This window comes from Mustela nigripes, chromosome 4 (assembly GCF_022355385.1).
Source record: "Mustela nigripes isolate SB6536 chromosome 4, MUSNIG.SB6536, whole genome shotgun sequence".
Classification (NCBI taxonomy): Eukaryota; Metazoa; Chordata; class Mammalia; order Carnivora; family Mustelidae; genus Mustela; species Mustela nigripes.
Genome location: NC_081560.1, coordinates 160,626,068 through 160,642,335, shown reverse-complemented (window position 1 = coordinate 160,642,335; position 16,268 = coordinate 160,626,068). Strand labels below are relative to the sequence as shown.

The 16,268-nt window shown below is 35.1% G+C and overlaps 1 protein-coding gene and 1 non-coding gene across 8 annotated transcripts in view; both read right to left on the bottom strand.

The window, feature by feature from the left end:
* Window positions 1–1,933: 1,933 nt before the first annotated feature.
* Window positions 1,934–16,268, bottom strand: part of ZNF518A (zinc finger protein 518A) — a 27,679-nt gene continuing 13,344 nt past the window's right edge. For 5 of the 7 annotated variants that reach the window (XM_059398231.1, XM_059398229.1, XM_059398232.1 and 2 more), the window contains 4 exons: window positions 12,666–12,816; window positions 9,359–9,408; window positions 8,673–8,797; window positions 1,934–8,528 (listed from right to left, as the gene is read on the bottom strand). In XM_059398231.1, the coding sequence (XP_059254214.1) occupies window positions 3,932–8,404 (4,473 nt within the window). In that variant the 5' untranslated portion in view covers window positions 8,405–8,528; window positions 8,673–8,797; window positions 9,359–9,408; window positions 12,666–12,816 and the 3' untranslated portion in view covers window positions 1,934–3,931. Of the gene's footprint in view, window positions 8,529–8,672; window positions 8,798–9,358; window positions 9,409–12,665; window positions 12,817–13,628; window positions 13,711–16,268 lie in introns of those variants that run through there. The other 2 variants (XM_059398235.1, XM_059398233.1) reach the window with 2 other exon arrangements.
* On the bottom strand, window positions 10,304–10,406 carry LOC132017021 (U6 spliceosomal RNA). Its single transcript, XR_009404108.1, has one exon. It is a non-coding gene; the product is annotated as a U6 spliceosomal RNA (small nuclear RNA).

The following is a 16,268-nucleotide window of genomic DNA, read 5'->3' as shown; positions in this document are numbered from 1 at the left end:
TTCAAAAGATAGAAAAAAAATAATTCAAAGAAGACTTTGTTAAACACCTCTTCCAAGTTATTGACTACTTTTCAATTATCCAATTAAAAGCATACTTAAATCAACGAACAACAAAAATCAACCAAACTGATCCTATTTCAACTCTGCATTACAGGAAGATTTTTCTGCTACTGCTACATTCTTAAAGAGCAACAAATAAAATGTCCTGATCATTCCTCCAGCAAGTTTCACTAGATAAGATCCTAAATGGAGTCAAGGCACAGTGCTGAAAACAAGAATCCTAACAAATTGCTATGTAATGATAAGGGGACATAAACAAAGTTAAATAAAAAAATTAATGAAAAACATCAGTAAATTAGCTGCATGGAATTAATACTGTTTTCACCTCGCCTCCATTTTCCCCAATCCCAAGAACTTTTACTACTTTTCTTAACAGCTATTTTAAATCACTTAGTAACTAGTATCTGTTTCTCATATAACCTGAACAGAAATTCCCACAGCACCTGTTTCACTTTTAATCCCTCCATAAAATACATTTGCACACAAATGACCCATCTAATTTACCCACTAATCCTTTTCATTACCTTTACACTCTCTTCGCTTTTAAACACATCTACACTGGTAACTTATCAGCATATTTTAGTTTTTCTACTTTGTAAGTTTTATATAGCCGGTATGTATCACAAAAGAAAAAAAAACTGCATCAAACTTATTTTTAACTTAAAAAAAAAATCCCGTTCTAAGAGCAGACTTTGAGAGAACTAAACCAAGTGTTAGTAAACAAGGTGGTGGGTCAAATTCAGCCCATGGCTCATTTTTTAAAATGAAGTTTTATTAAACCATAGGCATACTCATTGACTTATGTACTGTTTAGGGCTACTTCTCCATTATAGAATTAAGACATTATGACAGAGACTAAATGGCCTAGAAAGCCCAAGTTATTTACTAACTTAACTTACCCTTTAATGATAATCTTTACTGATAAACTTTGCTGACCCCCAACAAAATCAGTTTTTCATTAAAAAGTTATATATATATACACACACACAAATATATATGTATTTTATATATATATATATATGTATGTATGCATGTATGTATGTATAAACATTTCAATCTACTGAGTGCTTAGTAAGATAGAAAGGTAAACTTTTTAAAAATTAAACTATTTTTTTAACTGAAAGCCAAATAGAGAGGCCCATTTCCAATGGAGATGGACAAATAGAGGAAAAAATGAAAACACATTCCTGACCAAGAAGCTGGATTGCAAAAATAAAACTCTTTCAGTTGTAGTAACAACCTCAAACTACTTTAGAGAACCATCTTTCGTTCAGTTTCAGCCAGGAGGAGGAAAAAAAAGGATGGAGGGTTTTGGCTCTGGATTTTTCACTCTGGCAATAAGGAGGCCCCAAGCAGGTTTGCCTTCTTTAGAATAACCTAATGAATCAGAAAAGGTACTAACCAAGGTACCTGGGACATGAAGCTTTTAAAAATGGCTTTTAAAATCTTAAGGCGAAAAGTATGTATTAAAACATTAAATCTATTTTTACTGGTATGGCTATTCTGAAATGTATTTTTATAATGCTGCAAACTTTGGCAAGATTGTTGCTTCTCTCTCTTTTCATGGAAGGCAAGGAATTATGATAAATCTACCCTTAACAGCAGAGCATTTCAATTTTATTGCTGTTAGGGTCCTAAAGAGCATTAACCTCTCTGTAACTTTCCTTAGCAGCAGAACTACAATAACCTCATAATAAATGTTACCCTTCTCAAACAAAATTTCAAAATTTCTCCTATGATTTTGGGGAGAAAACCCCACACTTTATTTTACACAGTTCCCTAGCATTTAAAGAAAAAAAAGTTTTTGATATATAAATATTTCCCATTAGAATAAAATCCCCTTTTGATTTTAGTACAGTAAAAAAAAAATGTGTAAACACAAACTTAAGATAAATTTAATTGATGAAAATATTCATTACAGAAATTAACATTGCTTACCATTCTTTAAACACCATATACATTATTAATATATACTGTATATTTCCAATCAACTCCATTCTTAGGCTCAATTTAAGAAACACAATTTTAACAGGTTTTATACAAAAAATACTTCACTAGGAAAGTAGACAAACTGCACAAAAAAAGTACATGTGTATAATGTGCATAGCAAGATAGCTTGAAGCATCTATGTATGGCTTTCTTTAAAATAAAACTTTTGGGGAAATGGGCCCATTTGGGACCTACTGTTACAGTTGACATATGTAAACTGTTTCACATCTTTTAGGCACTTGCTAACAATAGTGTTCAATCCCTGAAAAATGAATTTACCCAAAAAAAAAAAAAAAATTCTACATCTAAAATAAAAACCAAGAAAATAACATGGGTAAAGTCTTACATATTCCTTTTAAATTAAACAACAGTTTTATTAGTGCATGCACAGAACTAAATTGAAGGAAAATAAACCTTTTATGTCAAAAATCTTCTGTGCAAAATTTACATAACAAACTGAAAGGTACAAAAATATGTACAGGTTTAAATTCTTTCTTATATACAGAAAAGAAGCCCTGAAGTTTTCAATTAATGAAAATGTTTTAACACTTATAGTAACAATATAACAAAAATTATACAGTAATTTGTAATATAAGAACTCCATTATTCAATAATCCAACAAAATTTGATCCAAACTTACACGGTGAAGTTTCAGTCGATGATTCTGTTGTTGTCCTGAAAATATCCCTTTTAAAACTCTACCTGCTGGGTATATCCCCTAGGAATCTGTACTGAAGTTTTATGTCCTGCCACTGAGTCCACTATTAATGCTTCTTCATTTCAACTGCCAACAATCAGTAAAATAATCTGCTTTGGGTTGTCAGCGGGACCAAAAAGGTGCTAACAAAAATGGTTTGTCCCAATGTGTACGTACATATTCAGACACGTATAGTAATTAAAGAGCAAAAATCTGATTTACTTTGCTAATCTTGCTTCAAAATATTGTTTCTGTAGAGTGATTCTTAATTTTCAAGAAAAGCCATTCCCTTGGAAGTGCTTCTATGTTCCACTTTTTAAATGGATGAAAACCAAGATAAAAATTGGCCATTTGGTTTATGGGGGACAAACAATTTAAATCAAATAAGCATAGTTCTGTGCAAAAGAATCACTGGAGATTATCATTAAATTCAGAAAAGTGTTCAAGTTCTTTAATCAGACTTTAAACGGGACCAAGAGAGTTTAATTCTTTGGAGGCTGCCCATCTACAAATGCCTGACATAGCCATTTAGAAAAAGAAAATCACCTTGGGAAGGTATTCCAATTCCTGATTTGGGACACAGCGCAGAGAAAAAAGAGATTTACTTGTGAAAAACTCTGTTCAAGCATTATGTGGTGTATCTGTGCTCTCAGAGGAGCCTAATACCCTTCAAAAAGAACTATATTTAGCAGATGTAAAGTTAAGTTCTTTACTCAAACTCTTGGTGTCTTCCCAAATGAGGAGAAACTCCTTCAGCTCCATGGTGAAAGAGCCTCCTCCATCTTCAGAGAAGCTACACCTACCAGATTCGTAAGGCTGGTGAAGGAGGGAGGGGATGCAGCTGTCAGCCATGCCCCTCTACTAAGAGTCCCTATATAACTAAATTGGGAAAACTGTTTTATCAAAATTTTCTTTAGCCCTAACTTCCCAAGAACACATTTTAAAAAATTAAATCAAGGTACATCTGTGCTGCAATTAGTTTCTTGCTAAACTTATGTGTGCAGTGACAGCATTTTCAAATACCACACATAAAACTTTTTTAGTCTCCCATGGAAATTCAGCCAACTTTCAGATGCTCAATTTTAGGTACTATACTGAAGTAGAAAACGTCTGCCTTAAGGTAATTCAACCCATGTTTTCTCCTAAGATAATTTTACTTTTCTTTTCCTTGGTAACTACAGTAAATTATTCTAACATATTCCAGTCACGAGTGGCTTCCATTAGATGTCTCTGCCCATGACCAGCCCAAGCATCCTGATTGTCAAATACTCTACCACAAAACCAACAGTTAAATTTAGCTTTCAGAACATTTTCAGAGGTAGTCTTCACGATCTGATAATTGTTTTTGCTTGTCTTTTTGAGTGTTAATTTTAGCACAAATCTTTCTTTCACAGAACTAACAGGTTTCAATGTTTTATGTCTTTTGGAAAAATCACCATAAATTGTTTTCGAGGCATTATCACACACTGGCTTCAGTAAAGCACTGATAGTTCTTTTCGACAATGAAACCTTAAGTACACGTCCATTAAATTTAGCAATAGTTTTCATCACACTTACTACTTCTGGTGCATCTGCATCAGGATGATTCAAAACCACAACTGGTTGGTTTCTCCTAGGACATTTCACAAGCTGTTTGGAACTAAAGGGGAAAAGCCGCAAAGTTCTGACTGTATCTCTTGAAAGCCTTGGTCTGCTAAAATCAAATGATTCACGGGCATCTTCAGGTTTAGACTTTTCTTTACACTTTCTATGTAATGTTGCTTTTTTTCTTGGAGGTTCTTCGTAACTATTCCTACACTTCCGTTTACAGTTTCTGTTTCTAGATACAAAGGCAGTTTCAGAATCTTTACTTCTTGCATGAGATTTTACTCTTGAAAATTTTTTTTTCGAAGTCTTTTTTCTATTGAAGCTTCTCTCGATTGTACAATTTGTTTTACACCTTAATACCCTGGTGTCTGAACGGTCAGTGAAACATAATGGTTCCTCAGAAGATTCTGGGCATGTTGCGGTAGAAGTTATCACAATTTCATTTGCTGGCATCATATCATCTAGTAAGAAGGGTAAGGCATCTCTAGAAGATTCTGGCTCTCTCTGCTCTCCTCCTGTAGTCTGATTAGATGGTACCTTGTCTTTCTGCAATGAGGATGCAGAGGTGTTTACAGACAGATTGTTAGCAGCAGTCACATTTAAAACAGGGTTAAAAATTTTCAGCAATATTTTCTGTGGTGTTCCTTCAGGTTTCTTTGGCTGTATGTTTTGATAATATGTACGATTTTGGACTAATTTAGGCTTAAGCAGCTCAGTCTTATTTGGCATCACACACTTTAAAAAAACAGCTTGTTTGCCATCAGGCAAGAGGGTATAAAGAGGTGGTTTTGGAAAAATCTCATTCTGCTGTTTTACGGAGTCCAAGATATTCAACTTGGTGCCCTGATGCTCAGGTACTGTATTAGGAGTAGGAACAGCTTTCGCTGAAGAATTTGCTGTTTTGATGATGTAAGGGCCTTTTAATGGCAAAGTATTTTCTGAGCTACTTTTCATGCTCAAACAACTGCCAATGCTGGAACAAAGTGCAGGTGTCAGACAATTACTGTTTCGTTCTACCTTTAAAAAAGGTATTCTGCAAGGCTCCTTAGCTGTAGTTCCACAAGCCTGAGCACTCTCAGTTTTGACAGTGGAAACACCTTCAAGTTTCCCATTATTAAATGTTAAGATCATCCCAGGTTTCTTGTTTAAAAGAAGAGAAGCAGGTACACCTTGTGTATTAACCAATGGAAGTGGCCTTCCTGAAACAACATGTAATCCAGGCTTGTTAGCAATGTGCAATGGTACAAAAAAGCCTTTTGGAGTCTGAACAAATATAGCCTTTTTTGGTTCTGAATTCAGAAGTGGACTCTGCCTATATAAAGAACCTAAATTTTGTGTAGTGGCTCGCAGTTTATCTTTTACGAGCTGCTGTGTTATTATTGCATCTGACTGAGTCTTAAGTAATGTGCCAATACCTGAAATTCTAGGTGTCTTTTCTGAATCTCTCACATCTTGTGATATTGACAGATTTTGTTTTTCTTTTCCACTATATTTTAAATTCAGATCATTGGTAGGCACATTAATCCCTATACTACCAGATGGCATAGAGAAAATGCCTTGTACTTTGAAGTCTTTTGAAGAGTCAACTATTTTGCCTTCTCCCTCAAGTTTCTGAAATGACTGGTCACAATGAAGTGGCAGACCTTTATCTGGTGTGTTACTATTACTAGAGTCTTGTTTTACCTCAGATTTTGTTTTTAATCCATCCTGAAGTAACTGGTTTACTTCAGGCGGCAAAAATTCTGATGCCTGTTGACTCTGGAGAGAGAAAACAGAGGTGATTCTAGGCATCATAGGTGACTCAACATTAGAAATGTTATCCCACTTAGATTTTTCAGTCAAGCTCTCTAAATTTTGATTTTCATTAGTGTATAAGTTCTGTCCGTCGCTGTTTTGTCCTTTTTCTAAAACACACTGTTCTTCAATTTCAGCTTGCATTTTTAAAGTTCCATCTTTAGTATTCAAAAGGCTAATAGATGCTAACATGCTATCTGGATTTGAGCTCTCTTTCCTCACTAGAGACAAAACTGATTCACTTATTGGTTGCTGAACAACTGTCTTGCTTGATGAAGGTTCTTTTTGAGGGTTTTCACACATTCCTGTTCCTGAAAATCTACGCCGTTTATTAGAATTATTTACTTTTGAGTAATTATGAAAGGGCAATGATCCTTGGTTGGAAGATTCAACAGGTAACTCAGAGTTGACATAATTAATGCAGTAGTTATGCATATCCCCACTGTTAGATGCATTTTGTTTGGTAGTACAGTTGACTTTATCTGGACTTCTAAAGCCAGCACCTGACATCTCAGGGTGACTCTGAGTAATATAACTTCCCCACAGGTCAATATTATCTTTTGTTTCAGCTTTTGTGGTCAAATTCACTGATGCTGAAACCAATTCTGATGCTGACAAAGACGACACATTTTTTTCATCATCCATTGTTTGAAGCACATTACTTGTTTGAGATAGCAAAGCCATTTCTTTTTCTGACATTATTTTCCCTGAAAGTATAGAAGATGAACATGAAAATGGGGTAGTTGCTTTCATGTAAACGGTGTCACTTAATTCAGTTGTTACTCCTGCTAAAAATCCAGTAGTGTCCAAAGTCCGGGGCTGCAAATTGGCAGTACTCTCCTTTGCAGCATCTGACTGTGAGCCTGGTGAATATAAATTCTGTTTATTGGTAGGTAACAATTTTATTACTATATGTTGTTTTCCATCCACCATCTTAAAGCCCATAAAATCAGCACTGTAGTTAGCAGGAATTGTTATTCTATTATTTTTCACCATTAACACTGTAGGTCCTTGTACAGCAGTCTTCAAGAAACCTAGAGTAGAATTTGATCCCTCTTCAACTCTATTATATTGCCCAGTGGACAGAAGAGTTGGCTTTTCTGACTCTGACTCAGCAGGTTTATCATTATTCTCACAGTGTGGTCTTTCATCCTTTTCTTCATTTAAATGCTCTTGAACAAGATGGCTCTGGTCTTCAGATTTAGCCTGTGTTTTGTTCACTTTTTTGAGCACTTGAGTGTTTTTTTCTATACTTCTGTCACTTCCGTTGTTGATCTTTTTGCGTTTCCAGAACGTCTTCCTTGATGCATCTATTCTGTATCTCTTCAGTATCAGCTTAAGTCCTGCTGAAGTCTTTGCCAACCTCTTTTCGTATTTGTCTTTTTCCAGTTTTTCTTTCGCATATAAGTGTTCTTTGTGCAAAGTTATAACATGTCTTACCAGGTGCTCTCTCCTAGTAGCACCATAGCTACAATATTGACAAGTGAAGGGAAATGTACCAGAATGAACATGAAGGTGCTTCTGAAGCTCTCCTTTGGTAAAACATACATGATGGCACTTACCACATTTATAATGGATTTCATTATGTCTATGAATGTGCTGAACAAATGTGCCAACATCCTGGGTGGAGAATCTGCACTTTTCACACTGAAAACTACCATTTACACAATGTGTGGATGCAAAATGCTTTGTCAAGTCTAATAAAGTATATACACTCTCATTGTTACAAATGTCACATTTTACTAAAGTGCTTCTATGTGTCCATCTGTGTTGTTTAAATATCTGGAAGTCATTTGCTGAAAAACTGCACATTTCACAAGGATAGGAAGGTAATTCACCATGGTGCCACATTTGAAAGTGTTTCTGCAAATCATTTGGACTATATCGAGTGCTATCTCGGCATTTTAAACAGTTGAAATTGAGTATTTTTGCAGACATTTTTAAACCCTCCTCTTCAACTCTCTCAGACTTATGGAGCAACATACACTCCTCTACACAGCTTACAGTCTTTACACCGATAGATTTTCTTGCAGTCTGTGGTTGACGCTGAAATAATTTTCTGTATTTGTCAACTTCATGTTTCAAAAAGACTTCATTTGGAATATGTATCTTCGGCAAATCAATTTTCACATTTTTTAGTTCATAATGAAAACTACTTTGTGCAATTTTTGGCCTAGGTACTGATCTGATAGTGTCCACTATCTCATTTTTCACATCGTAATTTTTTAAAGTAGTTTGTTTTTCATCAAAAAATAAGGGTTTCTGTTCAGATGGCATGATTTTACAAAAAAATCCCAACTTCTTTTTTCTCTAAAAACTGAAGTTACTTGTAATTTAAACAGGAAACAATACTGTGCCAAGACATCTTCAAAATACCAGAGTTTTTCCCACATTAACTCACCTAAAATCAAACAAAGAATTGAATTTTCGTAAGTATCAGTAAATTTCATATTTTAAAGTTCATTTTGATACAAAATAGGAATGCTGATCAAACACATACATAAAAGATATAAAAGACCTGTTAAGTATTTTAAGAATAGCTTACCAAGAAGTAATAGCTTGAAGTAGAAATAACACTAATCTGCAAGTCGGGAAATACAAGTTTTACTTCTGTCTCTGCTCTGTGACATTGGGGCAAGCTTCAAGTTCTCTGAACCTCAGTTTTGTCATCTAAAGAAAACCACAACTGGATAAGCACCCTCAAGCTCTAGATTTTTATATTAAGTTGATATGACAATATTTAAGTGAGATTTTAAAATATCTTAATGAGAACCATAAAAATTTAAGTTCCAATTACACATGTGTCTCCAGTTACACGCATGAACTATTAACTCTCTCACCTCCTTAGCTGACCCTCTGACTATTATTACCTTTGTGAGAAAATCAACAGGCTTCTTCTCCAGATTCTCTATTTCCTTAGTGTTTCAGAGATAATTTAGATCTAAGATGTTTCATTTATCTAACAATAGTGACAGAAGACATTATCTGCTCTTTCAAGTTATCATTACTAACTGGTTAAAAAAAAAAAAAGGGAAAGAAAGAAAGAAAAAGAAAAGGAATAGCACATTTTGCTGGGGTACTATTAAAGTCTACCTACTATCTTTTTGGTTCCCAACCATTTTGGCTCTTTGGCTTTTTGTCCCTAGAACTCAGGCAGAAGGCAGCAAGGAAAGCTCCTGGCATATGAGAATGCACCCATTACTACCTGCCTCCATTAATTCCAACACTTACTGGTTTGGGTTACTCTAGACAAGTCTCAATCTCTGTCTTCGTTTCTTCATCTATAAGGTGAAAAAAAAAATTAGTACCTTCTCTATATTTCACAGGGTTATTGTAAAGATTAAATGAGAAAACATATGAACAATATTCTATAAAGTACAATATAAATCGTACTTATCATTACTGTATGTGATTACCATGAAATGACACAGGATCGGTTAAACTACAAAAGAATAAAAAATACGATAAGTAATAAGATGTGATGATATATTGCTGAGACTGGAATCTGAATGAATACTAAAGTTCAGAAATATCAAAATGTGTATTAGAAGAATTACCTTTTCTTACTTTTGTGATCTTAAATATGTATGTACGAATAATAGACAAAATCAGATAAGCTAAAGAAAATAAAGTATAAATCACACTGAGCTTCATCTATAATGTATAGTCAAAGGTCTCAGCTTTAAATTTCAATTAATCTAGGGGCACCTGGCTGGCTCAGCTGGTAAAGCATGTGACTCTTGATCTTGGGTTTTGAGTTCCAGCCCCACGTTGGGCAGAGATTACGTAAATAAATAAAAACATGAAAAAAAATAAATTCCAATGAATCTAAGTAATGAGATACTGTTTCAGAAATCCTTTATTAAAGGAATACAATTAAAAGTTAAATTACATATTAAGAGATTCTTTTAATATCTCTAACACTCAGTAATTCTGGTTGGGTCTAAAAAACACATTCTTTGATAGTCTTTAAATACACACACACACACACACACACACACATCCACACATACACTAAACTGATAATGAATTCATTAACAGGGTACCAGTTTACTGAATATATTTTTAGTAGTGAAAAATCAAAATTTCATTATTCAGTGCCACACACTGTGCTCTGACTCATACCATTTTCTCAGAGTTCCTCTGCAAAGGGTGGTACAATGCTCAGGAACTGCACAAAATATGGAATGCTTCACAAAATTGCGTGTCATTCCTTGCACAGCGCCATGTTAATCTTCTCTGTATTATTCCAATTTTAGTATATGGGCTGCCAAAGCATATACTGGCTTTACACACTATGTCTAATTCAGTAAAATATTAAAATTTTTACTTAAAATGTTTTACTCCAATTACTTAAAGCAAAATATAAATACTTTTCTTCAGAAGTAAGGAAAACTAAATAAATGGCTAGAATAAAATTCAATGACAGCTGCTGCTGGATACTCCATACCAACTGAGAAGAACCCCTACAGAGCGTCACATTCTCAACAGTAACAAGCATCATAATCTCCAATGAAGACTTCACCATACCAGAATCTGAGGGTGAGGTTCAAAGAGGTGAAACTTTTAAGCACACCTGCAACGGTTCTCCACTCGCCTGAATACCATATTGTGGTCATTCTGGATTATCCATACTCAAGCTTTTCTACTATACACATGATCAAAAAACTGTATCATGGGTTTTCTTACAAAAGGGAAACTGCTTCTTGTAGTAATATTACATGTGTTCAAAAATATATTTCTAATGCTAGAAACAGACTGATAATATTTCTAAATATCAACTCCATTTCAAAATATCTACACAATTTAAAATTTTTCTTGTAAGAAAACACATACCCCAGAGTCTAACAACCAGTGTTAAAAAAGGATTTTAAATAACTCGATCAACTAACACTTACTAATAAATGAATGCCTACTATGAATGAGAGGCATTTTGATGGGTGCTGTAAAAAGATTAAAAAACATGGTCCCCACCCTATTGCAGCTTACAATGTGAAGGAAGAGAGGCAGGACAAACACATTATGAATACTGCTTATTCAGAGATGACCATTCAGCAACCTCACCCTTCCAGGACATGAAGAACAGAAAACAATGAAGTAGAACACATGGCAGCCAAAACAGAGGTCACAAAGTTCACCCTTAAAGTGCATGTCCTTGGGGGGTGCCTGGGTGGCTCAGTGGGTTAAGCCGCAGCCTTCGGCTCAGGTCATGATCTCAGGGTCCTGGGATCGAGTCCCGCATCGGGCTCCCTGCTCAGCAGGGAGCCTGCTTCCTCCTCTCTCTCTCTGCCTGCCTCTCTGCCTACTTGTATCTCTCTGTCAAATAAATAAATAAAATCTTTAAAAAAAAAAAAAAAAGTGCATGTCCTTGGGACACCTGGGTGGCTCAGTGGGTTAAAGCCTCTGCCTTTGGCTCGGGTCATGATCCCAGGGTTCTGGGATGGATCCCTGCATTGGGCACTCTGCTTAGAAGGAAGCCTGCTTCCTCCTCTCTCTTTCTCTCTGCCTGCCTCTCTGACTACTTGTGATCTGTGTGTCAAATAAACAAATAAAATCTATAAAAAAAAATAAAGTGCATGTCCTTTACACACAGGCAAAACAAGGTTAATAAAAGGGACCTTATCAAGTAATCCATTTAGCTTTTACTTAAGCTTGGTAATGCAAAATAATTAATATTGAACATCAGTATTTTTTACATTTAATGAATGGCATATACAATAATACAGTATTAGGGGAACTTGTGTATTATAGGTAGTTTGGAGTTTGTTATTCACCCTCAAATTTTAAATTTGGAGAATCTATTTTTGTCTTCAACTATGTTCAACCTGCACTATGTGGAAGCAATCAATGATGACATCTGACAGCAAATTATACTAGGGTTGCCATCTATGGGCAAAAATATTTGTGTGTCACGAATTTCTCAGATAATATAAAAAAAGGAAAGAGGACTTTTACTCTAATTGTAATCTTTCAAGCTACTAGCTAATGCTCTTTTCACTATTGTTCAATCTTTTCCCTCACCAACAAGGATTACTGATTTTAAATCTCCATTTAAACTACTGCCCTCTCTCTATAATTTTACCTCCCAAGTCTTAACCAACATCTCCTCAAGCCTTGAAAAAATACTACTTATAGTAACAGTAATACTACAAGTATGCAGTATTAATAGTAATACTACAAGTATGCCTAGCCCTTTCAAGCAAACCTGGAGAACTGCCTGCATCAAGATGGCAACTTATGCCATCTGGTTTCATCTTCTTCCAACTGCCCAATGAAACAAAAACCAAAAAATGAAGTCCTACAAAATGACTAGAAATTAGAAAAACATTCCATACACACACTGCAAGGTGTTTGGTAGGAAGCAGTCCAGAGAAAGAAGAGTGAAAACAAATGCAAACCTACTGCCAAGCACCACTTTTAAAGAGGAATTTGACCAACGGACATTTATTTAAGAAGCATTTAAAATAAGCATCTCTTATACCCTTCCTTAGTAAGAAAGTAAAGGACATAAATCTGCCCACTCCCTCCCTGAACATACCTTGAGATTCTAGAAAGTGAGGACTTGAGCGGAAGATCATGTGGTACCCTTTGAGGAGACAGAAAGCTTGGGCTGAGGTATGGGAAGGAAGAGAATGAATCCAGAGTTCTGAGCTGGGTCCAGAGGCTGAGTTGGGACTCGTTAGCACCAGCTGTTGGGAAAAATATGAAGAGGAAATTATTTCTGGACAAAGATAAATCTTCCTATATTCACGCCTATCTTCTGTTTAACAGTTCTGTCCTTTGTCCACAGTAAGTAAATTATCTCTAAGTTGTCAGTGAAAAAGTACATTAACTCCCCCATCCCTTTCACTAAAAAACTGAAAAAATCTTGGTTCATTCTTTAAGAATTCATCTCAACTACCAAGGCCATCAAAAGTTAAGCTGGCAGAAACATCACTAGCTGCAGCAGCTCAACAAAGAGAAAATAATCTGAACAGAGAAACCCTTCCCATCCCCCATCCAACAATGAAAAACAGTAACTACAAAAAAGTTTCTACTACCGGAAAAAGGAGGAAGCTTAGGGGATAAAAATAAAGTACTAGTTGGCAATTTCAGTAAGACCTGAAATAATCTACTAAAAAAGAAGAAAACTAAGAACATACTGCCATGAAAGAGAGAACAAAGGAGATGGAAGAGAAATAATGATTTTCAAAACAAGAAAAAAGTAACATTTGAGTTTTCGGGTTTTTTTTAAAGACCCGAATTTTCAAAATCAAAGGTTCCTCAAATGCCAGTCAAGATTATTAGTTAGAAAAGAACATAAGACTCAATGTTTACAGTTTATCCTCATCAAATTTTTGAGTTTAAATAAAAATGAAATACTACCAAAAAAAAAAAAAATGTAGTGAAGTAGAGTTACCTAAAAGGGTATTTTTCAACAGCAATGCCAACTTTAATCAGAAATCAATATTAATCAGACATTTTTGGGACGCCTGTGTGGCTCAGTCGGTTAAGCATCTACCTTCAGCTCAGGTCGTGATCCCAGGATCCTGGGATGGAGTCCCACATCTAGCTCCTTGCTCAGCGGAGAGTCTGCTTCTCCCTCTCCCTCTGCCTGCCATTCCCCCTGCTTGTGCTCTCTCTCTGACAATTAAATAAATAAAATCTTTAATAAAAAATAAAATCAGACATTTTACTCAGAGTGACCTTTATAGAGTTCTGAGGAAAACAGAATAACCCAAGAATCAATTCTCTACACAGGAAAATTCAAATGTAAAGGAAAAACACAATTTTAGATGTATAAAGATTTAGAGACTATACTACATATGTACTCTTCTGGAATAAAGTTTCAAGTAAATAAGCAAAATCAAATTTCAATCAGAAAAGAAGAACTTAAAAAAGGAAAAATGTGTTATAGAAGAAATATGTCAACAATAAAATCTATGAAATAGAAATAAAAGTAAATATTTTGTTAATACAGTTAAGAAATGCAGAAAAGACTGGAATAAGAGAACACTTATGACGCAACAAATATGTAAGAGGTCCTTAAAAAAAAATTAACAATAGGAAACAGGAGACATGAAAATAGCTACAAATTTCTAGATGCTGGAAAGCAGATACATTAGTAAATGACCCTGCAAACACAAGAAAACTTAATCCCAGACAGACTGGGTAATGCTAAAAACTAACCTATTTTAGTTCTGAATCTTCGAAAGGCTTAGGAACTGGCAAGTACCAAGTAACTACGAAAAAAAAGAGGAGAAAGCTAAAACAAAGAGAAATTTGGAGAAAGCTGCTTGAGTTCTGGTTTGATGCTAAGATTCCCTTCCCCACTCTGTAAGAAAGGTTACTGCTATTTCCCCACCAAAGCAGATGCTTGCAGGTTTATTCTCTACAGAAAGTACACAGACTCTCTTAAACAGGGGATACCAGACACAGCTGAGAGTGGGTACCATACCAAAAGCCAGAGGGTTAAATGACCATATATGGATAAGACACAAACCCCACCCCAAGCCCACTATTCCCCCTTCTACACTGGACCATAGACTTACACAGTGCTACTAAAAATATGGTCTGCTGATGGTCCATGAAACATTCCTCACCAGTTCACGACAACATATGTACAGAAACTGAGAGTTAAGCATTTAGAAACCACTATAGCAACTTTACAGAGTTAAGTTTCTATCTGTTGAATCAAACAATAAAAATGTTGACTTGTATTTTATATGCCTTCATTTTTAAATTTCATTTTCTGAAATACACAAAATAAAAATCTGTACATGACCAGGAAGAAAGTATGTAACTTCCAATTTACTTCTAGAAATGTATCCTAAAGGTTATAAGCAGGTTCAATGAAGCACTGCTTACAGAAATCACAAAATCAAAAATAACAAAATGTCCACCAATAAATAATGGTATTTTCGTTCAGTGGAATATTATTCAATTTAAAAAACAATGTAAACCTGCATTTATTAATTGGAAGATATTCAAGATGCATTTAATAAAAAAAGTAAACAGCAGACTTATTAGGAGTTAATTTGTTCAAATACTGAAAAGTAGGGCCCATACAAACTCATAGTAAAATCAAGATTAGGGACACCTAGGTGGCTCAATTGGTTAAGGAACTGCCTTCAGCTCAGGTCATGATCCTGGAGCCCTGGGATCAAGTCCCACATCGGGCTCCCTGCTCAGCGGGGAGGCTGCTTCTCCCTCTGACCCTCCCCCTTCTCATGCTCTCTCTCTCAATTTCTCTTTCAAGTAAATAAAATCTTTTCTAAAAAAAGGAGTCAAGAGTACACATTTAAAAGTGTTTATCATGATTACTGGTCATCCTTAGGTGTTTCTTAATATGCTGTCCTTGGATCACTACAGCCTCCACACTGGCAAACTTATCACAGCACAAGCAAACAGCTTACATTTGGATGTGACGAAAATGACCTTCTGCCTCTAGACTATACTGTTATGAAACTTTATCAAAAAAAGGCATGAAACCATGAAAATTCTGAAATTCTCAAGCAGAGCAAGTGAATTCTGTGGTAAACCAACTGAGTTTTTTCTGAACAACCTGATGTAAATCAGTAAAACTGATGCTAGCAAAAAGTTGAGGAATGTTGACACTAAAGGTGGAAATCAAAACAAAATAGGCATCATTCAACATTGTACATGGTACCCAGTACATCAGTACTGCATCAGTACACAGATAACCAATCACACCCATGCAGAGAGGACTGTACAATAGCCAGAAAGTTACTGGCAAACATTATACTCAGAGAACAAAAAATTATGCTATGTTACTCATGGTATATAAATTCATGCTACTGAGAGGTCTTTTTTTTTTTTTTTTTTAATTTAACAGTTAATCTGTGAGCCTTGAGGATACCTTAAAAAGTAAGTAAAGGACGCTGGCACCACCAGAGTAAGTTATGAGTGCAGTGTTCTTATACAAATATAAAGCTGTTATGTTTCCTGATCTTAGTACATCATTAAAAGAAAAAAATTTAAATAAAAAGAAATTAAAATTTCTTTAAAAAGATAAATAGCAAAAACTATAACACTGATCTAAATTTGACGATTCTTTTTCTTTTTTTTTTTTTTTAAAGATTTTATTTATTTATTTGACAGAGAGAAATTACAAGTACACTGAGAGGCAGGCAGAGAGAGA